Genomic DNA, 27,961 nt, shown 5'->3' on the forward strand with positions numbered 1-27,961 from the left:
GTGCATGGCTCAATCCACTTTTCACAATAGCTTAATGTTCACTCATTGAAAAAGCATAATTCAACAGGTTTTAGTACATTTCCAGAGTTGTGCAACCATTACCCTAAAATGTAATTTTAGACCATTCCCAAACCCATCCAACCTCTCCTGTCTTCGTTAGCCCCAGGGCAACCAACTAATCTACTTTCTGTCTCAATAGATTTGGAACCACATAGTATATATCTTTTGTGACTCTCTTCTTTCATTTAGAGCTCAGTATAATTTAAAAATTGTTTGGCCTGGATATTCTGCCTCTGAAGAGAACATGTTCGTGCATTCCTCAGTGAACCTGAGGCTAATTTGAATGAGATAAAAATTAGAAACTAGTTAGAGCAAGTGGGCTTTCCTCCACCACACACGCTATTCCATCTTGCTAAAGTTAAAACACCACATTGTGCAAGGGCCCCCTGCGGAGCACTGCGTGTCCCTGGGTCCCTACTGTTGATTTATGGGGGTGGGGGATGGCACTGCAAGTTAACAATCAGGAGCCATCTGAAGAGAAGCGGATTAAATTGTTGCTCGAGTACTGTTTAAGAACAAAATTTCTTTCTCCCTGGCAAACTGACGATTGCGAGTAGTTAAATCAGTGTAGACCTACTTGGTGCCTGCACAGGGGGCTCTGGGCAGTGGATGGGTAGGGCCAGCAGGAACCTAATGGAACAACAGCACATTTTCCTCTCTGCCCTTTCCCCTTCTTCTCGCTGCTGGCAGGGTTGATCCTCATTGCAGTTTGCTCAAATATTTGGAAGTGAATTTTGGGCCCTCCCCCCAACTTATGAGTTTATAACCAATAGGTGATGAGGTTTATTTGCATATTTCCAGCCACTTAAACCACCCTGGAGTGGAGACAGTGTCAGACTCAGTTCCTCCTCCTCCACTTCCTCCTCGGAGGAAATCTGCCACTTCCAGCGGTCCTGCCCTCCCCTTTAAAGGAGGACTTTCCCTGTGCCGAGCTCCAGCCCTCTTCGCCTGCGGCTCAGCCTGTGCACCAGCCTTCCGTGCACCCGCCGCGCCGCGCAGCTCCTGCAGGAGGGCGCGCGCCGAGATGGAGAGCAAAGCACTGCTCCCGGTGGTCCTGGGCTTGTGGCTCCAGAGTCTGACCGCCCCCTGGGGAGTGATCGCCGCCACCAACGGTAGGTTTTGGGCTCGCTCCACCTGCAAACCCGGCCAGCTTGCACATCAGCTGCAGATAGGAAGAAGTTGGAGAGGGCAGCTGAGATGCGCAGCGGGGACTCCCAGCCCGGGCACTGGCGCTAAGTGGGGTCACCAGAGCGGGAGCCAGGCAGGGCCGGGAGGGACGCTGCCGGGGCTCCGCGCAGTCAGCGGTTCCTATTCCCGCTTTTTCTCTCTCCGGGGTTCGGCGCTGTCCCTTCACTGGCCGCCACCGCTATCGGGCTCGCGGGCTCAGCGGGGAGGCTCGGGGTTGTGCGCGGGAGAGGAAGGCGGGAGGAAGGCGCAGTAACCTCTCCGCGAGGGTGGCGGCTGGAATGAAAGGCACGCGGGCCAAGGTGACCCGGGCTTGGCCCCGGCCGGTGGAAGTGCGGGTGGCCAGCGGCCTCTTCAGAGGAAGCCCGCTGCTGTCCGCCTCTTAGCTGAACAGGGCACTGTCGCCGTCCGGAGCCCCGCGCTCTGCTGGGGTGGGGGGAGTACAAGTTGGGGCTGGCGGGGCGCGTGGCGCTGAGACCCGGGACGCAGCGTCCTGCACGAGCTCGCGCCCGGGGAAGGGCTCCAGACTTCAGACTAAGTGCCGCGGGCGGAGAGCTGATCCTCGGAAAGCGTGGCCCAGCCGCCAGCAGTCCAGGCCGATGACTTGGGGGTGCCGGCTCTGCACTTGGCCATCCTTCGCGCCCTCGGTGCTGAGGTTCGCCAGGGACGCGCAGACCCGCCGGGTGGCGGCGAGCGCGTGGGATGTGCGGCAGCACCCGGAGGTCGCGGGCACCACCTCGGCCCACGCCAGGGCGCCGCTCGCTCGCTTCGCGGGGCGAAAACCTCTGGCGCTGCAGGCGACTTTCTGGACTGTGGTGTGAGGAAAGCCCCGCACAAGACCCGCCCACAATCGCGAGCCTGTGTTAACCGAACCTTGGCTCAGCTAACACACGGGAGCAACTTAAAGAACTTTATGACCTGGAGCCAGTCATAAAAGGGACAGCATTTCCTTTTCTTGCGGGTGGTGGAACTGGAGGTGCTCCCAGGCGGCGTGACCACAGGGCTTCAGTCTGACAGAGATTGCACCTGAAAGCTTTTTAAAATTTCTGCATTAAGTTGTGAACAATTTCTGTTAGGTGAGAAAGAAGGAGAGTCCATCAAAGAAGAATTGAATACAAAGACAAGGCACGGTTCTTGAACAGTCTGACATACAGAAGCAGGAAAATGACCAGCCCAATTTTCTGTACTGTAAAACACACACAGGAATCTGTTACCTCATTTAAACTTTTGCTGTGCTCTTTTAGTAGTTGGCGACCTTAACTCTGGGGGTTAGTAGGTCTTACTTCTCTGAGTTTAGCTTCCTCAACTCTAAAAACAGGAGCTGAGAGGACTGAAAATTCTCTGAGGCCCCTTTCATTCTTTGATTCAAATGGACTTCAGTGACTACTTAATTGAATTGATTTTTAATTGACTTGAGCTTTTCCCGCCTGTAAAATGTCTTAGGAATGGTTCTTTCTAAGAGACTTGAAGTAATTCCCTCTCATCCTGTCCATTTTTGAGCCACCCACTCTTTATGTTATGCCTCTAGCTACTTTCCAGTGCTTTCTGCTGGAGTTGGGATGTATTCCTCCTGGAGCGTACCAGTATCAAGCTGAGAAGCATACATCCTGGGGAGGTGACTGGCTCCTCCCTCAGGCTTTGAGTTTACTTAATCATCTTGGTTTCTTTCTAGGAACACCGTGCAGACCAGAGGCTTTGCGGTCAGGTTCTTTATTTTTGGAGCCACTGCAGTGTTGCTGGCTCCAATCAGGAAACTTGAAGAGCTAAGAGGGGACCCTCTGGGTCCCTGCTCCGTCGCTGCAGTTTTATGTCACAGGCCATGATGAATTTCTAGGCTAGTGTCTGAGTTAAACAAGATGGACAATGACAGCAAAATAGTAAATGTCACTGAGGTCGAGCTCAGCCAGAGAGCAACTGATTAATAGCAGTTCTGAAGGGTGGGAGTTAGGTTGAGGGAGAGAGTTGCAATGGAGGATTTTTTCACTTTCTTTGAAGCAGTGTATTTTTAGCTCAGCCCTACATTCTTGCTTTATTAGGGAGGAGAAATTGGACCATACAATCTACTGCTCCTAATATGTCAAGTTGTTTTTTCAAAAGTGTCTTGAAACATGCCCCATTTTTCTGTTTGTTTCTTCTTCTACCAGTACCTGTTCCTGCATTAGTCCTCTCAAGGTTGCACTGAAATGTGAAGATGCTTCTACCATCACAATGATGGCTGGTGATGACTTTGGCTCACAACATGTAGGGAAGGTATTCAAGACTTGAGCATGATTACTTTTCAGATCTAAGTGGACAGACCATTTGAATTTCCTCACAATGTATTTTCCAACTTCCATGGCAAGCACAACATGATCAATGTAAATTTTGGGGCAGTTCTGTTCACCAAACATGGTTTGTCACCACAGGGCTGTAATAGTTTTTTTTAAATCAATGGCATTTTTTAACTCTATAGCACATCTTTCTGAAAAGTGGTTCTTGTCACATTCTGTCATGGCCAAAGTTGAAGGCTTTGTTAGTTTTGGAAGCAATGATACTCTAAGGGTCCAGTTTACTCAGAGACTGTTTGAAATTCCCTGTGTGCTGTTTCTTCACTGGACTATATGACCTCACGTTACCATCTTGTGGCCGTTTTGAGAATGGGGGTTTTTTGTGTGAAGTGACAGCATTTGACTGTGACTCCTCATTCTCCTGGGGGAAATAAATATCTGTTGGGAAGAAAGAGAGAAAAGGGTGATCATATCATCTATATGATCACCTAAGATAGTAGTATATAGAGCTTAATGTATGTTTAATATTCTACTGGAAATGAGCTTATTTGATGTGTGCCAACTTATTTACTCTGCTCTTCCCAGTTTGTTCTCTCAGAGTGGTCTTTACTGGCTAGTTTAGTGATTTTTACTTTTGAATGAATAGCAGAAGATATCCCCCCTTGGTAAGTGGAATATGAGAAAGACGGCCCATTCAGCATGGCTGCAATTGATCTAATCCATATCCCATGTCTGGTTTTGTTTAGTGAGTTCCTATGTGTGTTTGTCTTAGATGGTGAAGTCTATGTCGATGCAATACTGTTCTGGCTCAGATTAATTTAAGACTGATATGTAAGTTTACAAAAGCTTGAGAATAACATGAAAGGCCATACTTTTCGAGGGATAACAGTGAGGATAGATACATGACTCAAAATCCAGTGTTTCTCAATAGCGCTTCATCCACAATATAGCCACTGTGAAATCAGTAATCTACTTTTTGAAAAAACTTAGTTTGCAAAGTTAACTATGGTGGGGAAAATCATGAGTTAGTACCTACATTTTAATTAAAAGAATAGAGCCCCACAATTTATTCAGCCTTCCCTCAAATAAAAGCAATGGTTAGCAAGGTAATAACTGACTTTCATTGTGTTCATTTGAAGCAATTGGATATTTCTGTTTGCTATCTCTCTTAAAATGTTAACTTCTGATTACCAGTAAAAGAAGTTTGTATTTCAAGGCAGAAAATCTGAGTATAGATATGTCTACATGATGGCACACAAAGAAAATATTTCATTAACCAGTTCACAAGATCCCTTTTGAGTAATGATGCTTCACACTGATCATTTCCCCATGGTCTAATTCAGCTGTGCAGTAACACATCTCAGAAACTATGTTGTCACCCTTATTTTGGGGGAGGGTGGAAGATTAGTCCTAATTTTAGAGAAAATTCAGCACAAAATACCTATAGTAAGTACAGGTCTTCTTTTCACGATTCAATTAATTTTTAAAACAAATTTATTTTTCATAAGAAGAAAAAGTAAATGTGCTTGTTAGATTAGTCTGGAACATTGTCCACACAGGGATATCTGAACAGACCAACAATTCAGTCAGATGGAAATCTTAATTTTTTTTGCTTTCCAAACTGACCATTTCAGTAATTGAACCTGTTTTCTTTGGCATCCTACAGACACTGAACTTGTTAATAAGTATGACCATTGGTCTCAGGAAGCAAATGAATTATTGATAAATTCCTGTAGGTGTGTTTGTGCTGAGAAAGAGGGAGGGAGAAAAAGGGGGAGGTGTAGGGCTACAGGTGGAGGACAGAGGGGGGAGGGAGAGGTACAGGGAGGAAGAGGAAAGGAAGGGAAGGAGGAGGGAGAAGGAGGGGCAAGGAGGAGAGGAGGGAGAGGGAGGGAGACTTCCAAGGTCACTGCATTGTAATTGAGCTCTGCTACCTTCTGTCTTCATACGAACGTTACTCCTATCCACAAGGTAACTGATTTGCCTTCAGAGTATCACCTGTTAACTCCTAAAATGCTCAGCGCACCTCGTTTTCTGGCAACAATAATGCCCCACTGAAAATATTTACGTTTCCTTAGGTTTTTTGACTCAGCATAATATCATCTTTGTGAATTATTGAGGACATTGAGATACATTGCTTCTTTGTTTACACACAGATTTTTTGCTATCTATTTTGAAATTTAGGAGTAAAAATTGCATAGCCAAGAATGCCTTAACTTGTTGTTTTTGTGGCACCCAAGAATCTCCCTTTAGTGCTTCGAGGGAACGTGTCTGCGGGGTTCTCTCCGCTGGCAGAGTGGCATGGCTGTGCCAGTCAAATTCAAGATGGAGGCCTTTATGAATGATATACCTCAGACTCCCTCCCTTCCCCACTTCCTCCCTCCCTCTCTTCACTCCTTCCTTCTCTCTCTTCTTCTATTCTAATATGGCCTTAATCCCTAATGTATCTGGTAAAAGACAATGTAGTTGAATAACTAGGGGATCACTAATACCATTGCGATGTGTGGGAAACAACAGTTTCTTTAGTAACAGCCTCATCAGATCAGCTCATGTGCCACCCCAGTAGCAATTCCTGCATGCACTGAGACGGCTAAGCACATGGACTGACCCACAGGTGGGTCCCTCTTCCCACCTGTCTCTTCCTAGCCTAAATCAGTGGCTGAGGGATGATAGATGTTTGGGGAAGTATATCAATCTTTAGGATGCTGAGATATCCTTGAGGGGTTGCAAACACAAGCAATATAAAAATTCATATTAGGACACCAGATACAAGGAAGTCTTGACTAATCTGTAATAAGATTTATGACTTCATATCTAACATAGCAGTGAAACCATAAGATAACACAGAGTTGCACTATTTTTCTCTCGAACTTGAAATGAGAAATCCTTGCCTTTAAAAGTCTCCACATATAAATGGGCTTGAGAATGTATGAATTTTCTTCTACCTATCTCTGCAAGCAACAGAATAGGCAGTAATGTCAGTTGTAGCAAATGGAAGCTGTCAGTGAGCCATGCATATAATCTGACAGAGGATCTGTAGAATGAATAGACTTTTTCTGTTTTCTTTTTCATGGAAGTACACAGAGCCAGCTTTAGTAATTTCAGAGAATTTTCTTGGTCATTTCAAAACCACCACCAGGGTCACCCAGTTGCATAATAATTCCATGAAAAGTAGACTAAAGTGAAAGACATCTCTGGAACTGTACAAGGCAATTGTCTAATGTGACAGTGTGACAATAGACCTCTATTTTTAAAAGCTTGATAATCAATCATGTTAAAATAAGATTGGTAGGGAGGAGGCATGAGTTATTTGAGGTGGAGAGGTGTGGGAACAAGGCAAATTAGTTTTACATTTTCTAAGACACTTTCTAAAGATAAAAGAACTTCTTTGGTCTCTCAAAGCAAAATTAGATAAAAATATGCAGTGTTCTTTTTCACTAGCTAATCAAGCCAACATTTTCTGATTAGAAACGAAAAAGGAGGCCTATATCTTCAAATAAGATGAAGCAGAGGGTATTCTTGGTGGATGGATGAGTTCAGTGTAGTTATATGTATGGAAGTGAAAAGAACTTGAAAGATCAGTAGTTTTGCACAGATTTTTATTTGAATAAATGACCTTAGAGTGGTTAGTAACTATAACAAAACTCATTTCTTTCTAACTGATATAATAATGAAAAAATGTCTCCTACATTTTAGGCAGTAAAGGGGTGTGTGTGTGTGTGTGTGTGTGTGTGTGTGTGTGTGTGTGTGTGTGTGCTATCGACTTGTTGCATACAGTGAATCACTTGGCAAGCAATCAGGATACAGTTGTATCTCAATGACTCATGAACTTAATTCATTCCAAAATTCTGGGAAAGATAGCTGCTGTCATGTTCTTCACCTGATGTATAGCTTGAGGACAGAAGCAAATTTTTGCCCAACACTTCTCTTCGTGAATCAAATTGTTCCCAAACAAAAGTGTTTCTGAACCAATATATGTATTACTGTATTGTATAAGGAATTTTGGAAAATATTTATTGAAAAGGAAAATATTGGCCAGGCCAGCTAATTATATGAGCTTGATTCAAATATCTATATTTTCACTGCTACTGTGTTATCCATATCTTTATTCATGGCCTATGTATTGCAATGTCATTTTGAAATTATAGATTTCAAATTTTGGGTTGTGAAAAAAGAATAAATTTAGATGAATAAATTAGAATTGTTCCTGGTAAATGCATTTATTCACTTTCTCAATGTTTTGAATGACAAATCTATAAGTTACTACCTTTTAATAATAAATAAGGTTTTTTCACTTTTTTAACTTAATGAGTAGCAGGTAATTTCCTGTCACACAGTTTCTCTCTGTGTGTTCAGCTTTGTGAAGAGTCTGATTGTATTTGCAATACTGTTTACTTCAAGTGCCTTCTGTGATATAATATGCACCATCTACACTACCCATGAAGGTTTATCAACATTTAGAGTTCTTGTCCATAGTTTCAAAAGCTAGGTTCTGTTTCTGTCCTTATTTGGTTTGGGATTAGCTATAAAGAACCAAAGTGACCTCTTTCTACAACCAGCTTTGCTGCAGCTTTTAAGTTTTGGCTTTGTTGGAAGATTGTAGTGACATAAATAGGAAAAGAAATATCTGGGGAAAGTATTAGCTAGGGTTCACCTACTGCATAGATTTCTGAACAATCCACTAATGATTTCTCTGAATATTTTTACCGGTGTAAAATATATTGTTTCTACCGAGTAAATTCTATATAAAATTTTCCTTATGCTCCCAATTTTCTTTTTGCTAATATTTAATTTTTTCCAGTGAAAATGAAATAATATTTCTTTGAAAAAGTCTTATGTTGTAATGTCCTTGGAAAACACAGTATGTAATCAGATCAAAAGGGAGTGACATATTAGGTGACATAAAGGGAACTATACAGTGTAAGAGCAATGAGCCTATATCGTCTGAGAGAATAAGGTTTGAATTGAAATCAGGACACCTGCATTCTGGTCTTCCCTGTCTTTTTCATCTTGACCAAGTCACTTAAGTTCATGTCTTCTGAAAAGATTGAACTAACTAAGCCATCCCCAAATGGGAGTTCACTTGTGTGAAACTGTGGACACACATGTACCCACTGTCAATGGAAGATTGCTGAGAAGGCTGGAGGACAACAGAGGGATCAGTGTTGCTTCACTGTCAAAGTCATCTCCTCCCACTTCACCACGATGAGTGCATCTGTCCTTCTTGTATAATCCACATTCAATTTTTAAAAAGCACTGTAGAAACAAACATAGCATTGGCAGTGGGTTCTTACAGAACCTAAAATATACCATTCCAGTAAATAAAAGCAGCCCTCCAGTTAACCACCAATCCAACCTTTCCTTTTCCACTAGGAGGAAGAGATTTTAGGGACATCGAAAGTAAATTTGCCCTAAGGACCCCTGAGGACACAGCTGAGGACACTTGCTACCTCATTCCTGGAGTGATCCAATCTGTGGCTAACTGCCACTTCAACCACAGCAGCAAAACCTTCATGGTGATCCATGGCTGGACGGTAAGGTGGCTCCACAGGAAAGCATGGATTGGGATCCACCAGGCCCTAATAGTTGGGGACCTAGTGGTGGGTGTGCAACCCATATTTCTACCTGCTCTATGATGGCTTTGCTTGACATCTGAATAAAAGACAGTTTGGGGCCAGGGTGGAATCTAATATTACAGGTTCATGAATACCTCCTTGGAATAATGCCTGCAGTTATTTCAACAAAGCAGCCTTCCTGTGAAGTGAGAGAAGAGGTTGTGCTTCGCTGCAGAGCAAAATGTAGGGTGTGGTTGTGGGAAGTGGGTGGAAGGTGGTGTGGCCCCGATTCACCTAGCACAGAGCCAAAAGTCCTTTCCTGAAGAAGGTCACCTGGGAGAGTGCGCAGAGGCCAGAGCAGAGGAGGGAGCATGAGTGTTGGTGCTGCTTGGCCATTCTCCAGCTCTGTGACACATCCAATTCACTCCTTGTCTGTGAGTCTCGGTTTGCTGCCCTGTCAAACAAAGCGCTTGGACTAGACTTCCCTAAGGTCCCTCCATGTCCAGTGGTCTCCAGTTTAAACTCTAAGGAGGGAAGAGGGCTAGGCAGGGAACTGTCATGCAAGGTGTTAGGAAAGTGCAAATTGTGATTAAATGTACTCACTTAAAATATTCATAAAGTACTCCTCTTTAAAGTACTTCTGTTTGCCATATAGTTGCTTTATATGATGTAGTTCTTGTTTAAATACTTTAGTTGGCTTTTAAACTTCCTAATCCTTAGGGAGTAGATTGATTGTTTATTAAAAAGGATTTATAGGCTGGTTTGGTGGTGAATGACTGTAATCTTTGCTTCTCAGGAGGCTGAGGTAGGAGGTTCATAAGTTTGAGGTCAATCTGGGCAACTTATCAAGATCTTGCGTCAACATTAAATTTCAGTAAAAGGACTAGGGATGTAGCTCAGGGGTAGAACATTTGCTGAGCATGCACAAGGCCCTAGGTTCAGTCCTTAGTAGGGCAAGAAAAGGAAAGAAAAGAAGAGAAGAAAAAGATTTATAGAACAGATTGTTAATGAAATATAATGTCAAATCTTGTAAATATTATAGCAGATACTAAATTCTAATGAGAATTAGCTAATATGTATATATGCATATACGTATATATATATATATATATATATATATATATTCCTGATTTATTTTCCTATAAAACTAAAATATCTTCATTATTGGCATTATAGAAGAGTTGCTATAACTTTTATGGAGATAGAGGCAGCTGTCAGTAGAATCCACACAGATGCTTATTTTGAAAAAATAGATCACTTTACTGGAGTTAGTGTAGTAAGTTACATATTTTATTGTAAAATTTTAAACTCAGCATTAATCGTTTTCTATTTTAAGAGGTTTAATTGGAACAAAGTAATTTTTCATGGTTTTAGAGGCATTTGGTTGTATATACAATCTGGCATTTAACACTTTTGAAAAAAGTATCAGCTTAATAAATACATTTCTGCAATAGGAATAAACTGTATATTCCTAAGCATCTCATTCTTGTCCCTGAGAGAATTTTACGCTTCGGTATATCTGAAAAGATGTTTTCTCCTCGTACTGAGATGACACAAGGAGGCCAGTATCCACACACAGTTCCAGTTTCTCTCATTGGTCCTGTGGTCCCACCGAGCCCACTTATATTCTTCATGTCCTGTGTCCCAATGTTCTAAGTGGCCGGGCATTGGCTGGGCTCAGAGACCGGGCTGTTGGCCAGAGGACAGAGTTTCCCTATCACCCAGAGCTGTTTGTTCTGTGATGATAACAGAGCCAGACACGCTGATCTTGGCTTATCTCACTCAGTAAACTCGCTGGTGGGTGCTGTTGACCCAGTTGGTACAGGGGGCTGGGAGGGCTTTGGGTCAGTGGTATGTCTGACAGTACAATCAACAATTTCTAAAAGCTGTACTGATTTGATTTACTTCAGATGAAACACCTAGAAAATAAGACTTTTTCTCAGTTGAGGAGAGTAGGTTCTCGGAATTTTCATGTCCTTTGTTTGAGGTTACTTTTATCTGTATTTTATGTTGAATAAAAAAGAGAGAGAGAGAGAAATGATTAGATTAGTCGCTAACTAATAAATAAAAGTATCACCTCCTGTGATATTTGCCCTTTTACCTACTGCCTAACTTGGAAACATTGATAATGTAGAAACATTTAACATTAGAGGCCTGGAGCAAATAGGATTTTCCTGCCTTATCTTAGATAAGCCATTGGGGCATTCAAAGGCACAACCTGGGTGAAGCGAGGACACTCTGCACACTGGGAGAGACCTCAAACCCTGCTATGCATGCATATGGCAAATCCCAGAACACAGCTCAGACACAGCTGGGCTGGAGCTGTGCTGCTTGCTCAGATTTCCTTGCTTATACAGGGTTCTCTGCGAAGCAGAAGGGCCTCAGAGTGGCTGAAACAAGGCATAGTTGACACTGAATTCTGCAGAAATGAACTCATCCCCCTTCGATCTGGAAAGACAGCTACAAAGGGTGGGCAGCACCCCAGCCAGGAAAGGGGTCAAGGGGGTGGAGCAGGACCATTTTCTCAAGGTTTTACCCCCAGTGGGTGTCTAGCTGGTTCCTGCAAAGACCCACTCTGCACTTGGACTTGAAGTAGTTTTCCTAAGACTGTTCAGAGGAGGTTTAAATAAATTCTTAGTGGAGTAACATTTACCTTTATGCTTTTTCTTTTTTGTTTTCTCTCCATGCTCAAAATAGCTACAGAGGCGGCATTTTTCACTGCTGATGGGTGGGGAACCAGAACGGTCATGACTAGAAATTTCTGAGGTGGAGGAGAACTTTGAGATCATCTGAGACCAACCCCTTTGCTTACTGGTGGCCTGGGAAGGTTAAAATAACTTACAGAAATAATTAATAGAAACTATAGAACTGGACTGTGTACATCCCGGTATCTTCACCACAAGCACAGCCAAGCGGTGAAAAATGGGGCAGTGTATTTAGTGTCAAGAATGAAGCTGGAGCTAATGTTTTGGTAGTTTGAGTCTAGTAAACAGATGAGGAAAAAAAGCATAAATATGAAAGAACCCACCATATGAGGTCAAAGTTCTAAATGAAGTTTGCTAGTTTGGGAATCAAAGACACTTACTTTTCTATTGGACTTACACTAAGTATAATTCGGTTTTTACAGGTCTCCTATTAACGATTTTAAATATGAATCTTAGAATCTTCTTTGTCCATTTTAGTGCATAATCAAGTAACCATTACTGTGGCTACGCATCATAAGAACAAAATATTCTTTATAAAAAATGTGTTTATATTTCTCAAAACGGTTCTATTGGGAAACATGAGCCTAACTGACAGCAATGAAGCTGTTTCTTTAAAAACAACCTGTAATTCTAACATAAAATTTTGATTCATTCAGATGATGTTTCCTTTTAGTAGTCTGAATTATTGAAGTTTTACTGAATTTCCAAAAACAACAATCAACCAAAAACCATGATTGAAATTGGGAGTGTAAAAAACCCCAGCGCACAGCTCCTGAGTGCAATACACCCTTCTTAGCTTTCTCAGATTTGCCTGTGAAGGAGCAGGCACAACCTGAACACTTTCCTGTCTGAGTCCGTGAGCTGTCGTCAAAGTTCACTTTTGCATCTCATGTAGGTGTATTGAACCGCGGTATCTGTAACAATTTGTAGTGGGTCTTTTAAGAAATCACGTATCCATCTCTGTAGGTGACAGGAATGTATGAGAGTTGGGTGCCGAAACTTGTGGCTGCTCTGTACAAGAGGGAACCAGACTCCAATGTCATCGTGGTAGACTGGCTGACGCGAGCCCAGCAGCATTATCCAGTGTCTGCGGGCTACACCAAGCTGGTGGGAGAGGACGTAGCCAGGTTTATCAACTGGATGGAGGTAAGACCTGGAGAAGAAACCTTACATGTGCAAACTAGAGTTCTCCACTGGAGATAGAAAATGACTGGCCTTTCTCCCTTTTGCCTTAGATGTAGATCTTTTCTGGGGCAATTCAAATCTTCAGGATGAGCATAGGCTTACTTTTTAGTCAAAAGCACCATTATGGTAAGAGTGAGAAGATTACAGTGCCAATAAATAGTGCTGCCTTGCTGTGTCCTTTAATATTTTCAGTGACTAGATCTGCTGGGACCAAGATATAAATGGACAGAGCAAACAAAAGGTTGTTGTTTTAGGACAGAGGTAAGATGGCTTGTTCAGCCAAGTCCTTCCCCACCCATTGGCGGCACATGGAAATTGTATCTTGCCTTTGCCTCCTGTTGGAATACCAATCTCTGCTTGCAATATCAACAGTGGTTATTTCTTAGTTGGATTAAGGATCCAGACTTTTGTTTAAACATATGTGGCCCAGCCTTGTGGGTTTGGGGACTGATGGAATTGAGCTAGGAGGACAATGGCTGGGAAGGTGTGTAGGCTGTGAGGTGGCTGTAGACTCAGAGCTCTGAGATAGCTGCAGGGTTTACCCACTTTCTGAGGCTCACCCGTTTTTGTGGACCCTGCTCTGAAAATTACCTTTGAAAAGTTACTTAGGGTTGGAAGGAAGGAAGCTAATATTTTGACAGAGTATTGGAGCCAGAGTATTGGAGATAAAAAATAATAAGCCATGTTTATTGGACAAATCATCAAAAGACAAAAGTTCTTCTCTTGCTAATCAGTTGAGTGAACTTTGGAAAAATTAGATCACATCCTTAGACCTAAGCCTCTCACCTGTTAAATGAGGGATCATATGTGTCCCTAATCTCTTCCCACTGCCAAATTTTCTGATTGTACGTCATTACTTGATTAACTTTAAAGAATAAAGTATTTCAGAGTATTTATACTAAAGAATAATAGGTTAAAGCTTATATATATACACACACATAAACTGTACACACATGCATATTGATCTATTGCATAAATATCTATATGTGTGTGTAATATAATTTCAAATGTATGGAAAAATTTAAACCTGTTGTTAGAGAAAGAGAATAATCTCACCACTAGACAGTATGTATTGTTTTATCTGCAATACAAAATTGAAGTTTGTAAAACTAATTTACTATAGTACCCATAGTTTAGAAAGCAGTATTTATATTCATTTTATTTCTTTTAGTTTTTGATCCTTGGGAGAAAAGTATAAAAACTTCTTTTTTTCTCTGAAGGATGAATTTAATTACCCTGTGGGCAAGGTCCATCTCTTGGGATACAGCCTCGGAGCCCATGCTGCTGGCATTGCTGGGAGTCGGACCAATAAGAAGGTCAACAGAATTACAGGTAAGAGCACTTCTGTTTGTCTTATCTCAGGAGTCCAAGTGGTTGACAGTCTGAAAGAGAATCAGAGCAACGTGTGTGGTGTTCTTCGGGGCATGTGCCTGGCATGATTATCTCATGGAGTACGATACAGATTCATGCTCTCCTGGGCTCACCAGGTGTTGGCTGTACCACCGGCGTAGAGTAGAAGGAAGCACACAATGCCCATGTGTTCTCTGAGAAGTGTTTCCTTCCTCCCTCTGCTCTATGCCCTGGTCATGGGATGCATATAATTTCTTGCTTCTCATCAGGACCAGGGAGAGTGAAAAAGGACCAACTCCCAAGGCCACCTGGAAAGAAGACAGTTGTCTGGACAGTGGCAAGATAAATGGTAGATGGATGGATGGATAGATAGATAAATAGAAGGATAGATAGATAGATGGATAGATAGATGGACAGGTAGATGGATAGGTAGATAGAGACCCCACAGCTATCTGAAGGTCTCATTAGATCCAGAAACAATTTACAAAAGAATATCAAGTCATTTGGGTAAAAATCGCTGTGTAATGGTCATTTCAGAGACTCAAATTCCATCTTAGAGGAGCCAAGCTGGGCATGGTGTCACACATCTGTAATCTCAGCTGCTGTGGAGACTGAGGCAGAAGGATAGCAAGGTCAAGGCCAGCCTAGGCAATTTAGTAAAATAAAATAAAAAGGGTTAGGTGTATTTGTCTGTGGCAGAGTGCTTGCCTAGCATGCATGAGGCCCTGAGTTCAATACCAAGTATGGAAAAAGAAAGGACCAAGCCTACTTTTATGACTTTCTTAGTACTGTAATTTAAAGCTCCAGTTGCTATGGGCTAGGAGCTCACAAGAATCTAAAATCTAAGTGGCTACCACCTACATTCAAACACTGAGCAGTAGGATGCCAATGTATACTATGAACAGGAATTAAAATTAAATCAGTCTTAAAAATCTGTGTGTAAAATCTGATTATGACTGATTTAATTTTACTTTCTGATTGGTTTTTCATGCCTATCTCATATGATGAGCAACTACTTTGAAGATAACAATATATAATGTACTAACCATTGTTACTCTCCAACAATCTTGTTTTGAAATTTTATACTATTGTTTTTATTGTTTATTTTCTTCTCTTTAAAATAAAAAAAAAAATCTGTGTGTTTTTGCCCCCATCAAGGCCTGGATCCAGCTGGACCTAACTTTGAGTATGCAGAAGCTCCTAGCCGCCTGTCTCCTGATGACGCAGAATTCGTGGATGTCCTACACACATTCACCAGAGGGTCACCAGGCCGAAGTATTGGAATCCAGAAACCAGTGGGGCACGTTGACATCTACCCCAATGGAGGCACTTTTCAACCTGGTTGCAACATTGGGGAAGCTATCCGTGTGATTGCAGAGAGGGGCCTTGGAGGTAAACATGACTGAGAGTCATTTAAATGTGGTTTTGTCCTTAATCCTTATTGACATAAGGGTGTATTTTTAATATACACGTGTGGGGGTGGGGAGGTAGCGCAGTGTTAGAACCCTTGCCTAGCATGCACAAGGCCCTGGATTCCATCCTTAACACTAAAACAAAAGGTGGGAGGAACTATAAATATACACATGTGTACAAAGTATGTTTCTGAAGGATTTTACTATATTTGGCATAGTCATTGCTAGCCAGCCAACTTTCCTTCTGTCTGTTGTACTGTAGACTATATTCCCTACTGGAGAACTCTGCTGGCCTCTGTCATAGCATCATACAATGTCATCTGGCTATGTGTTTTCATAATTTGAATATATTTGCAAAACTCATGGAGTGAATTTGAATTTTTCTGAGAATATTGGGAGGTGTTACTTAGTCCAATTTTTAAAAATCTTTTTAAGAGACAGGTAAATCAGAAAGAAATCACTACTACTCCCTACAATAAATCTCCCACAATTTTAGGAAGAAAATAACTTCATATTAGCTTAATATTTGCTTCATTAATAATGTTAGCCTGTGGGAAATTTATGGCTTTTAAGGGCCCTTGGCAGACACTGCAACCTACCTGTGGTTAGTCGGCTCAGTAGTTTTGTGCATGTTGTAGAATTTAGACCTCTGTTTTTAAGTCTTACAAAATTTTATGGCAATAAATTCATTCTTAGGACATTGATAATTATTTCCATGATTCATTTGATGTGAAATGCATTAGCAGGGGCTTAACCCTCATTATTCATAGTAGGTATGATAAAGCATTATTTATTTAACAATTATGCCCTTTACAATGTGGCTTCCAGTTGTAGCTTTCTAGAAACTCCTACAACTCATTGTCACTTTCAATATAACAGAGGGACATGATAAACTGCGGGGAACTGCCCTCTACCCTGATATCTCAAACTGTGACTTTATAAACATACTTATAGAAGAAAAGACAAAAGTTCCCTGAGAACTTGCAACTTTGACAGTCTGAGGTAGGTGAGCAGCTCCCAGTGGGAATGCCTCCTAATATGAGATCTACAATCTTAGATGCGTAAAAACAGATCCTGGGGGCATTTTCTCCTAACACCATATCTGCCCTATTTTAGACATGAAAAACAATGCATCCATTGAGACTTCTGTGGAATTAAAATTCCCCTTCATGTCTTTTTCCCCAGATATGGACCAACTAGTGAAGTGCTCCCATGAGCGCTCCATTCATCTCTTCATTGACTCTTTGCTGAATGAAGAGAACCCAAGTAAGGCCTACAGGTGCACCTCCAAAGAGGCCTTTGACAAAGGGCTCTGCCTGAGCTGCAGAAAGAACCGCTGCAACAATGTGGGCTATGAGATCAACAAGGTCAGAGCCAAAAGAAACACCAAGATGTACCTGAAGACTCGTTCTCAGATGCCCTACAAAGGTATGCTGGAAAAAGGATGGTCACTGAGTCCCGTTTTTATCATGTGTGCTGCATTACACGTGCTGATTCTGTCTGCTGAAACAGAGTTAATGAAGTGATGTTGCTAAATCCTCAGTCCTCACTTGCATTTCTGTGGATACAGAGGGAATTGCCTTGGTCTGTTTTGTTGATGTTCCTTATTCCCAATGCCTGTAAAGCTCCAGTGCTCAGTTGGGATTTGTTTCCTCTCTTCCTCTGTAACTGTAAATGTTACCATGAGCCCGCTTGTCTGTACTGCTCAGAGCTAATTTGGAACCATCACCCTGAAGTCAGCAAACCACAGCCCTTGGGCCTACTCCAGCCTACCACCTGCTTTTATAAATAAAGTTTCTGAGAACATGGCCACTCACATTCATTTCCAGGCTATCTAAGGCTTCTTTCATTCCACCAGCCTAGAGCTGAGTAGTTGAGACTAAGATGATATAGCCCACAGAGCCTAGAATATTAACTCTGGCCCTTTTCAGAAAGTTTGCCACTTTCTGAAGTTTCACTTTACAGAGGCAAAGACCATCTGTATTTAAAAATTCAACTATACATAGGAGGCAAGAGAATTCCAAATCTGCCAAGATACGTCTGTTTTGCCCTGAATTCATTTCACACTTGCATTTCAAGCTTAACCTCTTCCTTAGAACGAGACCTAAGGAAGGGAGGAGAAATTGAAGAGGGAGTAATGAGGTAAATTGTTCCAGAAAGGCTGGCTTCTGTGGAGCCCTGGCGGGAGCCTGAGGGAAGAGCAGATATTAAAGAATAGTTTCCTGGAATAAAATATATCTGCCATCTGTGCCTGCTTGTAAGGTGGTTTGTTGGACTCTGGAAGTGCATTTGGTGGCATAGAAATTGGAGCATCTGTCCTTTAGGCAGTGAGCAGTCCCTCAATGTAGCTGTCTTTTTGGAACCAGGACAGGTGTGTGAGGTTCAGGGGATGGGGAACTCACTCTTCCCCGCATCCTCACAATTCTGCTCTGGACTGTCAGTGTGCCCTGTCCCCTGGGACACATGAGCACCCCCAGCCTCTCCTGCTGTGGTCTGTGTGCTGCCAGCAAGAACTCTGTTCAATCCGAAACTTGACTTGGCTTTACTTTTCAGTAGCTGAGGAGGTTTGGTTTTGTTTTTCTGGGTTTTTTTTGTTTAGTACCTGGCTATAGTTATTTTTATCACGAAAAGAAATGTAGCCAAACAAAATAGAGATTGTCACCAAGAGCTCACAAGACAAAACATATTGAAATTTCTTTCATTAGAAAAAATTTCAAAGTGGCATTAAAATATACTTTGCCATATTGTAAACCATTCCTGGTAAGAAATCTGCATGCCAGCCTAAAAGAAAGTGCATTTAAGGGACAAATAAGAAAAAAAATGACCAAAATGGGCCAAAAATTTGATACGGAAGAGAAAAGCATCATAATAATTTTCCCCATCAGAGGCGCTGTATTTAGGCTGCTGCCTTCCTGTTCCTGTAGCTTCTCCCCAGTGCGATGGGTTTCTCAGGGTGTGGAGTAGAGATGGAAGGAGGCAGAAAGGAGATGCAGAAGTTCCAGTTCTTGGTTCCACAGGCTCTGCCTAAACTAGAACTCCTTGGAAACAGGCTTTCAAGACACTCTTCATGGCCTTGTGACCTTCAGTGAAATGAGTTTTGCTGTGAGCCCACACATGTCTTCCTGTGCTGCATGGGGGGAGAAGGTGGTTGTGATCCTCTGATTTGTAGGACCTGGAGGGGAAACTAAGGGACAGGATGGTCAAGGCAGGTGGAAGCCGTGGAGAAAGCATTACTGGGGCTTGGGGCTCCTGATTGGCCTTCCCTTCTACGGCAGACTGGGACTGCTTGGCAAGTCAGATACACTTGGGTTTCCTACCCACTGCTGCCACATTTTTCTGAAAGGGGGTAGCATCAAAGGTCTGCGCTTCCTGTTTGGGGGCCAGTGAGACATGCTCTGTGGGACTAAAGGCTTGATTCTTTGGGGACTAAGTGTTTCCATGAGGACTAATCAGCCCACATTCCAATTTCCTCCCTTCTAGTCTTCCATTACCAAGTAAAGATTCACTTTTCTGGGACTGAAAGTGACAAGCAGACCAACCAGGCCTTCGAGATCTCTCTGTACGGCACAGTGGCCGAGAGTGAGAACATCCCCTTCACCCTGTGAGTAGCCGTGGGATGCAGCCCTGGCGTGAGGGTTGGCCATGGCCGTGCTTTCTGCCATGACCCCGGGTGTGAGATGCAGAAGTGGACTTGGGCATCTAGAAAACCAGTCTCTAGTTTAAGAAACTGGAATTTCAAAGCTGAAGCTTTTGCTGTGTTTTATATTTCAGAAAAATAGTCTTCCAGTTGATCATTTCATTTTCATTTATCACCCAGTTTTTAATCAGTTTATGACTGCTTATTTCTTTTATACAAAGCAATAAAATGAAGCAATTAAATTTCCTCAAGAGCTTTGACTTTATAAGCACAGTAACAGGGAGCCATTATATAGATGTCAATATAATAATCATAGAAGATATAAGTAGTAAAATGCCCATGCCAAAATGCTACCTACTGTTGTTCTAAGACATCCAAAATTGTGACATACTTTGGTAATTGTTAAATGAACAAATCCCCAAAACACCCAGTGTTGGTGAGATGGTGAGGAGGTACACTTTCCCACACTAGGTTTGTCATTCATTGCTAGCACCTCCAAGTGAGGAAGGGAGAAAGCCAGTAATTTTCCATAGACATAACATGTAATAGCAAGGAATGGAGTAATCTTTTTTTAAATACTTATCCTAAAAAATAATCAACACCAGCACACTGGGAGGCTGAAACAGGAGGACTGATTGCAAACTTCAGCCCAGCCTGGACCACAGAGAGACACAGAAAAAAAATCATATCTCAAAATAAAAAAGGGCTAAGGATGTAGATCAGAGTGAAGGCCCTCTGTTCAATCCTCAGTAACACACACACACACACACACACACACACACACACACATGAAATTTTTAAGAAATATTTTAAAACATAGTACATTTATTACAGTGGTACATACAATAACATAAATTGAAAACTAACATATAACATTAAAACAATGGTTAAATTAATTGTGATTTATCAAGTCAATAAAACAAATGTAACTTTAAAAGGTATACCTACAGAAAACTAGATAAAGCATTGTAAAAAGTAAAACATAATATATAACAAGAACAAAGAAAAATAGAGAATTGTATGTATACTTTGATAGTAATTAAATGGAAATATGCTCACATATCAGTGCAAATTGAAGAGGAATACATGGAAATAAAAATGTCTCTGAATGATTAGCAAGTGGAATTTTTCTCCTAAGAAGTGCATTAAATAGTTCACATTATTAGGATAAATTCTGAAAGACGTTAAAGGGATGGGGTTGCTTTTATAAAATGTCTTTGATGTTCATCTCCAGTATCTGTTGGATAGTTTTTGCATTTTTAAAAATTGTCTCCCAAACAATAAAGCTGTTTACAAAGAGAAATTGATTTCCACAATTAACCAAAGTTGTGGAATTGTTATTCAGGCCTGAAGTGTCCACGAATAAGACGTACTCCTTCCTGATCTACACGGAGGTGGAAATTGGAGAGCTCCTGATGCTGAAGCTGAAATGGAAGAGCAACTCCTACTTCAGCTGGCCAAGCTGGTGGAGCAGCCCCGGCTTCACCATTGAGAGGATCAGAGTAAAAGCAGGAGAGACACAGAAGAAGTGAGTCAACCGATCTTGGCCCACTCACTTTAGACTCCAGTGTTATCACCAGGGGATGATATTTCAGGAGGTTCCACATTCAAGTGAAACTTTAGCAAGCCTCATCTGTAGTACTGCGTAACCTAGATCATTATACCTATTGTGTTTTGTGATTATTCTTTTATTAGAGAAAAATGCAGGTTGAGTGTCACTTATTTGTGGGTCCGGAAATGTTCTGGATTTTGGCTTGTTTCATATATTGGAGTATTTGCATAGATATAATGAGATATCTTAGCAATGTGACCCAAGTCTAAATATGAAATTCATTTATGTTTCATATACCCCTTATACACACAGCCTGAAGGTAGTTTCCAGTACACCTGCATTTGGACTATGATCCCTTCATATGAGGGGTGTGGCATTTTCCACTTATGGTACCATGTTGGTACTCAAGGAGTTTTCAATTTGGGGACATTTTTTTTTTTTTTAAAGAGAGTAGTAAAAGAAAGAAAAAAGATAATAGCAGCATACCAACATCACAAATATAAACAAAACAAAGCAAGAACATTAGAAGTGATACAGGGTTTCAAAACAAAGTGGTAGGAATTAACAGTGGTTGTTATATTACATACTGTTATCTTCAACTATGTTGCTCAGATTACCAGATGTAAGAATGGAAGATTCTTCAAACCATTAAAGAGAATAAGAAAATAATTATTGGATAAAACATTAGAGATAATATGGAGTTTCACTAGACAAGATGCTAGGAATTCACCAGTGGTTGTTCCATTGCATATTGTTGTCTTCAAATCAATTGCTCAGATTATCAGGCATAAGCATGCAAAGTTGGTCAGATTTGGGGACATTCTGGATTTCAGGGTTTTATATTAGCAATGCTCAAGCATTAGAATCTATGCATTTCAAGAAACAAAGTATAAAAATAACAATATTTTTATTTTTTTCTCTTTAAAATAAAAAAAGAAACAAAATATAATTTCTGAATTAGTCACAGTCATTTTTAGAGAGAGAGCTGAGATTAGAAGTTAAAAATTTCAGCATCTATTTAACACTATTTCTTGAAAGTACAAAAGGTTTATGGAACAAATCTCAGAAATGTAACTTTGACACTTAAAGAATGAAACGAATCTCTTTTTTTTTTCTGTCTTTTTGAGACAGGGTCTCACTGTGCAGATCAGGCTGGCCTTGATCTCACTTTGTAGCCCAGGTGGGTCTCAAACTCAAAACGATCCTCCTGCCTCAGCCTCCTGAGTGCTGGGATTACAGGTGTGTGCCACTATGCCTGGCTCCAATCTCTTTAAGAAGGATGCCTAAGAAAATCTCATGCTGTCTCCTCAGCTCTGCCCCACATATATCTATGAAACAGATGGCACAGAGAGCCTCTTAAGATTTAAAATTTATACACTAAATGTGCAGGGATTAAGAAAAATAACCCTTTAAATTGAAATTGAAAAATCATTCCTCTTTCATCATTTACTTTTATACTAAAAGAAAAAATGAAGTAGATGGAAAAGCTGTGTAGAACCTTCAACCTCCAGCAGAACCAATTCCTTACTTCACTAATATAGACACCGAGAGGTGGTGAAGTTGGACTTGTGTCCTCCCTTGGTCAGAACCTGGTGATTTTGAGGCTGTCCAAGGGCGTGCCTCCCTAGATTGGTTAGCATGCTCATTTGCTGAACTGGGTTAGACCCTTGGATGACCCTCTCATTGAGATGCGGCCAGAGTTAATTGTTGGAAATACCAAGAGTTTGTCAGCATGATTATAGAGGATCTGTACAGCCCTGACCGGTCAACACATTTTAGAATAGTTGTTCTTATTGTTCTACATGATGTGTTCACTTCTCACTTCTTCCACAGGATGCTCTTCTGTTCCAGAGAGAAAGTGTCAAAATTGCAGAAGGGAAAAGGCTCTGCGGTGTTCGTGAAATGCCACGACAAGTCTCTGAATAGGAAGTCTGGCTGGTGAGCATTTTAGACCAGAGGTGTCTGAGCCTGTGCCGCAGGCAGCCACATGCTCTGCATTTCACCTACGGCCAGTAGCCTGAGCTGAGTCTCATGGTCCGAACCTCCAAGCCCCCTCTTAGCCTGTCTGCTTGCAAAGCAGATGGGCCCATTTGCTTTCTTGCAATACCTCTTTTTTTTCCCCTCTCCATCCTGATCCTCATTCCTGGTGCATACTTCAGTATCTATTTTACCTTTTGAATTAGTCCCAAATCTTCCCTTTTGCTTTTCCCACTCCTGCACCTCTCTTCGCATTGGACATGCTGCCTGTAGAGCATGAACCACAGGGTGGGTGCTTGCCACCACAGCCATGGCAACTTTCCAGGATGTTTCCAGGGATAAAAATATCTCATCACACCAACTTAAGCCACACAATCCGATTCACAAGTGCCAGCAGGCTCCAGGACACAGAATCAAAAAGGCAGGCCCAAGAACCCAACTCTGGACCCCCAAAGATGGGGTGCTAGTAGGATGAGAATGTGGGGGATCCTTCTTTCTATCTCAAAACAACTTCTGGCTCTTTTCTACCTGACCTTTAAAGCTAATCCCCAGGGCAGCTGGCAGCGGAATCTTTCCAGAACGTCAGTGCTAAGTGGAGACCAAGCATGTGACTGTCTCCATTCCCTCCTGAGTTCTCAGGCTATGTCATTTTCATTCCTCCACTGGTCCCCCTGCCAGGTGCCAAGTGCTAATGGGTTACATGTACAAAGAAGAAAAACATTAGATCATGTCACACAATATGACAATGGCAAAGATTGGCCACAGCATCATCTGGAGATAGAAAAAGCAAATACTTTTGCTTCAAGTTTCCTTTCTTACATTTATAGACAAAAGTACAGTAAGAAATGTGTCTACAGAAAACATATATTAAAGATCCAATATGGAATATCTCTATGTAAATTTCTACTGCATAATATAATTTAGTGGGCCAGGGATATAGCTCAGCAGCACAGTGCCTGCCTGGGAAGCGCAAGGTCCTGAGTTTTTTTTCCGGTAGTATACACAAAAAAAGTCGCTATAATATAATTTATATATGGTCTCTCTGAGTAGATTAGGAGAAAGAGACAAAAAGAAAATAAAATTACTAAAATCCTATGACTCATGGGTTACTCCAACTAGCATTTTGATTGCTCTTCTTTCATATATGATATTTTTCATCTTTTATGAAGAGGGAATAATAGTATATACACTTTGAATGATAAAGTGAAGTTATCTAGATGACAATACAGAAAGGGATTACGGTATTGAGCCAGGCAGAATCATTCAATTCTTGTGAATATGGACATTTTTCTCCTAAGAGGCTCATTACTTCGCTTTCACTCATCACAAACATGATATAATTTCACATTTGCTTCAGTTCTTAGAAAGAGGCTCTCCTATGAAGATTTAGAAAAAGCATTTAAGTTACACACGCATAACATACACCTACACCTTCTCCCTAAACTGTCTACAATTGTAAATCCATATGTGAATGTAAAAGCAAAGCTGAACAAATCAGTAAGTAACTCCAGCTCTTTATAATGTACCTCTGGTCATACTACTCATATAAATTGCCAGAATTTAACAGAGAAAGTCTCATGGTACATCCTTGTCTGATTATAGGATTGCTGAACCAGTATTTAGGTAGCTTTATTAAAATACATCTTAATTTTATCTAGAAGATAATTATGAATCAGGTTAATAATCTTCTGGGGTTTCTTTCCACTCTGACCCAACATCAATTAACCAAAAGGCTCTTTTTCTGGCATCTTCTGATAACTCCTCAGCAGTCTCATGTCATAAGAAAAAAAAGAAATATGTCTTTCATTAGATAAATTTTGGAAGTAGGAAATCCTCCTAACTTTTGAAGTCACTTGGCTCTGTCTGAAAATGATGCCCTTCTTAGGACTTGGTACATGAATGTTAGTGTCTGTTATTCCCAGGGGTCTACCACCTCCTCTGATCCATTATCAACTTCTCCCCAGGTGCCCTGGTCTGTTCTTATAACCTTGCCTCTGAATTTCCAGTTGAGTACATTTTATTATCATTAAAATGGTAGCGAGGGGAAGGTATTGTAAAACACTAAGCACAGAATAAATTGCCTCCTTCTGTTTTTTTCTCAGACACCAAGCAAATGTACAGAAAGAAGACTAGCACATGAACTCTGTGAAGAATGAAGTGAACAAAGTGAATTTTATGAGAGATGCCCAGTGCTTTGAGTGTTTAAAAGTGGATTTCCCTGAGTATTTATCCCAGCGGTCTCCTTCTTAGTTCAGTCAGGAGACAATCTCAAATACTAAAAAGTGGCTACTTCCATTCGAGGAGTCTAGTGGGCAAATTGCACAACCTCCACCATTAAAAGACGGTAGACATGAAAAGCCCTGTGTTTTGTCCTTTGAAGAAAAAAATTTCACCTACGCATAGTAAAATATGGCTTCTTCATGTGACTGGTTTGGCTATGGTCACAAATTAGTTAGAACTTCTTATTTTAATTAAATTTTGGGCTCTGGAGACTGAAGTTTTCTCAAAATTTTCCTCAAGTCTGAATATGGAAAAAGGTTTTCTGTAGCGTGAGTCAGATCCATTTACTCAGCAGGGAAAATATCAGATCTTTTTTAATGGTTCTTTTGCCACTGGGACGTGGCCCAGTAGTGAAACCAGAGTACATGATGAGGAAGAGGGAGAGACAATGGGGCTGATGAGGTGCTGAGCTTTGGCCCCCTTGACTTGCATCATGACAAAGTTACGGGTGATTTTATTGCCTCGTCTCTCTATCCCTCTTTTCTCTTTGTCTTAATATTATATGTTAACAGTGATCTCTGGATAAAAGTTGAAAATGAACCTGTAAATTCTCAACTAACACATAAGTTGGATGATGGAAAAAGAAAACAATCATAACAGTATTTTCAGATCTTTCAAATCATTTACATCTAATTTATCATCTGACACTATTTAGGCTTGTTATGATCACGCTTCAGTCATACTTTGAGCATATCTCTTCATTTATGGCTTGAATGTGTTCAAGTTCAAATTCTGCATCATGTGAAGTACAAACTAGACAGGAACCACTTTTACCAAGTTAAAAGAATATGTGCCTAGGATCTATGCATAAGCAATGCTTATAAACCCTTGAGTATAAACCCTTGATTTCCATAGCCATACCAGGTGCCAGCAGGGCTGTTATTGTTTTGAAGGACTAATTAAAAGTGAGTGGACAATTACTTGTAAGCTAGATCTCATATTTTCAGAATGCTTTTCTATATATTAATACAAAATGATAAAGAAGTCATCTATATCAGAGATTATTGCTGGGAACCCAATCAGTGAACATGTATGGGTGTCTGAACACAAACTCATATATGAAGCCCCACATGTCTACTTGTCATTCAGCATGATTTGGAACATAAAAAATCAAGGGATGTACTGGAACATACTGGAGTAGAAATAATTCCAGATGTGCTAGAACATCAGCCCTTTATTGGAGAAAGATAATTATATCTATATAATGTAGGATAAATGCTGTGATTGACTCCATCAGGCTTGGAATTTGCTCTAACAATAAAATGATGTACGATTTGTCACTGGCATCCCCCTTTATTGCTAGTTCATTGATTTTCTGGATTTGGGTTTTGATCAAAGGTGCACAAACTTAAAAGATTTGGCAAATCAGTACATGGCACTGGAAATTTTAGCTTGTATAGACTTTGCTATATATATATGCTGATATATATAGCAAAATAGATCAATGATGCTTTGGCTTTGAACTTTATTTATTAGCTGTAAATATATGTGTGGATGTGTAAGGGAGCCTGTACATATAGGAAAGTTTGTAATGGTTATCTGCATTTATTTATATGTGGTGCTTTGTATGTGTCTTGATCAATGATGGTCTCACTGAGCCAAGTTACTCTTATGAAGTAATACAATGAAATGGGCTTTTTTTTTTTTTAAAAAAAAAAAAGAAATTTACTTAACTATGTCAGAAATTAAATCTGCTTTTAATAAAATTGACAACATTTTATTACAACACTAAGTCATTATTTTGTATCATTTTAGCCCCTTAGAAGAAGTAAATTTACTCTTAGGTTAAATTCATCCAGCCAGTTTTGACCAAGTAATTGCTATACTTAGTAAGGAATGTAGCTTTGAAGAATTACAGTGTACATTTTGTCTTCTTATATTTGTATAGTTATTCAAAGCCTTAGATATCCTTTAAGCTAACTATAGTGGAAAATGATTTGGATTTTTTTCTGAATAAAATGCACCAGATTTTCCTTGTTTTTCACACGTAAAGTGTTAGGTTAATCTAAAATATCTCTGGCCCTATTTTCTTTGTTTCTGTGGTCCCACTATCAGGGGCACTTATGCGGTAAAAGGAACTATTTGGGATAGGAGGGTATATGTTCTAGGACTTTGCACTGGGTTGCCTTAATAATTAAAAGGAGTAGTAGTCCACCCATGCAACTAAGAAGGAATTGCTTCTTGAGACAGTTATGAATCATCTAGTCCAAATTACAGTTGTTTCAGGACACTGACCCAAGCTTTTATTGTCAGTTAAGATAAGGTCTTCCAGGGCTTGGACTGGTGGACCAATTGACATAATGAAAGAGACAATTTACATGGAGAAATATGAGATGTGTGTGTTGCTGATGGGAGTGTAAACTGGTGCAACCACTGGGGAAAACAGTTTTACCGTTGTTTTTTTAATTTTTAAAAAGTTAAGCATAGAGCCTATCTCATGATCTATCCTTGAGAAGTACAACGTGATATATTCCTACAGTGGAATGGTATTTAGAAGTAAAAAATAAACTATTGAGAACAATTTACATTATAGATACACCACAAAACTTTTTATCTTGTGAAAGAAGCCAGAAGCAAGAAAACAAAACAAAACCAGAAACACAATTACCTACTGTCTAGTTCCATTTACAAAGAATTTCTAGAAAATGCAAATTCAGAGAGAAAGATAATAGATGAGTGGTTTCCTGAGCCTGGGAGTTGGAAAAACAACTGATGACAAATGAACATGAAGGATCTTCTGGAGGTGATGGAAATTAGATTACGGTGATGATTGTACAACTCTAAATTTACTAAAAT

The 27,961-nt window shown here is 40.7% G+C and overlaps 1 protein-coding gene across 1 annotated transcript; it reads left to right on the plus strand.

Annotated features, from left to right (window-relative positions):
* The first annotated feature begins 858 nt into the window (after positions 1-858).
* On the plus strand, positions 859-26,891 carry Lpl (lipoprotein lipase). Its single transcript, XM_005373625.2, has 10 exons — positions 859-1,172; positions 8,886-9,046; positions 12,739-12,918; positions 14,178-14,289; positions 15,466-15,699; positions 16,905-17,147; positions 19,200-19,320; positions 20,702-20,884; positions 22,742-22,846; positions 24,988-26,891. Coding segments are annotated over exons 1-10 (1,428 nt in total). The 5' UTR covers positions 859-1,084; the 3' UTR covers positions 24,989-26,891.
* Positions 26,892-27,961: the final 1,070 nt, after the last annotated feature.

Source organism: Chinchilla lanigera, unplaced genomic scaffold (genome assembly GCF_000276665.1).
Source record: "Chinchilla lanigera isolate Chin_1 unplaced genomic scaffold, ChiLan1.0 scaffold00002, whole genome shotgun sequence".
In the NCBI taxonomy this organism is placed as follows: domain Eukaryota; kingdom Metazoa; phylum Chordata; class Mammalia; order Rodentia; family Chinchillidae; genus Chinchilla; species Chinchilla lanigera.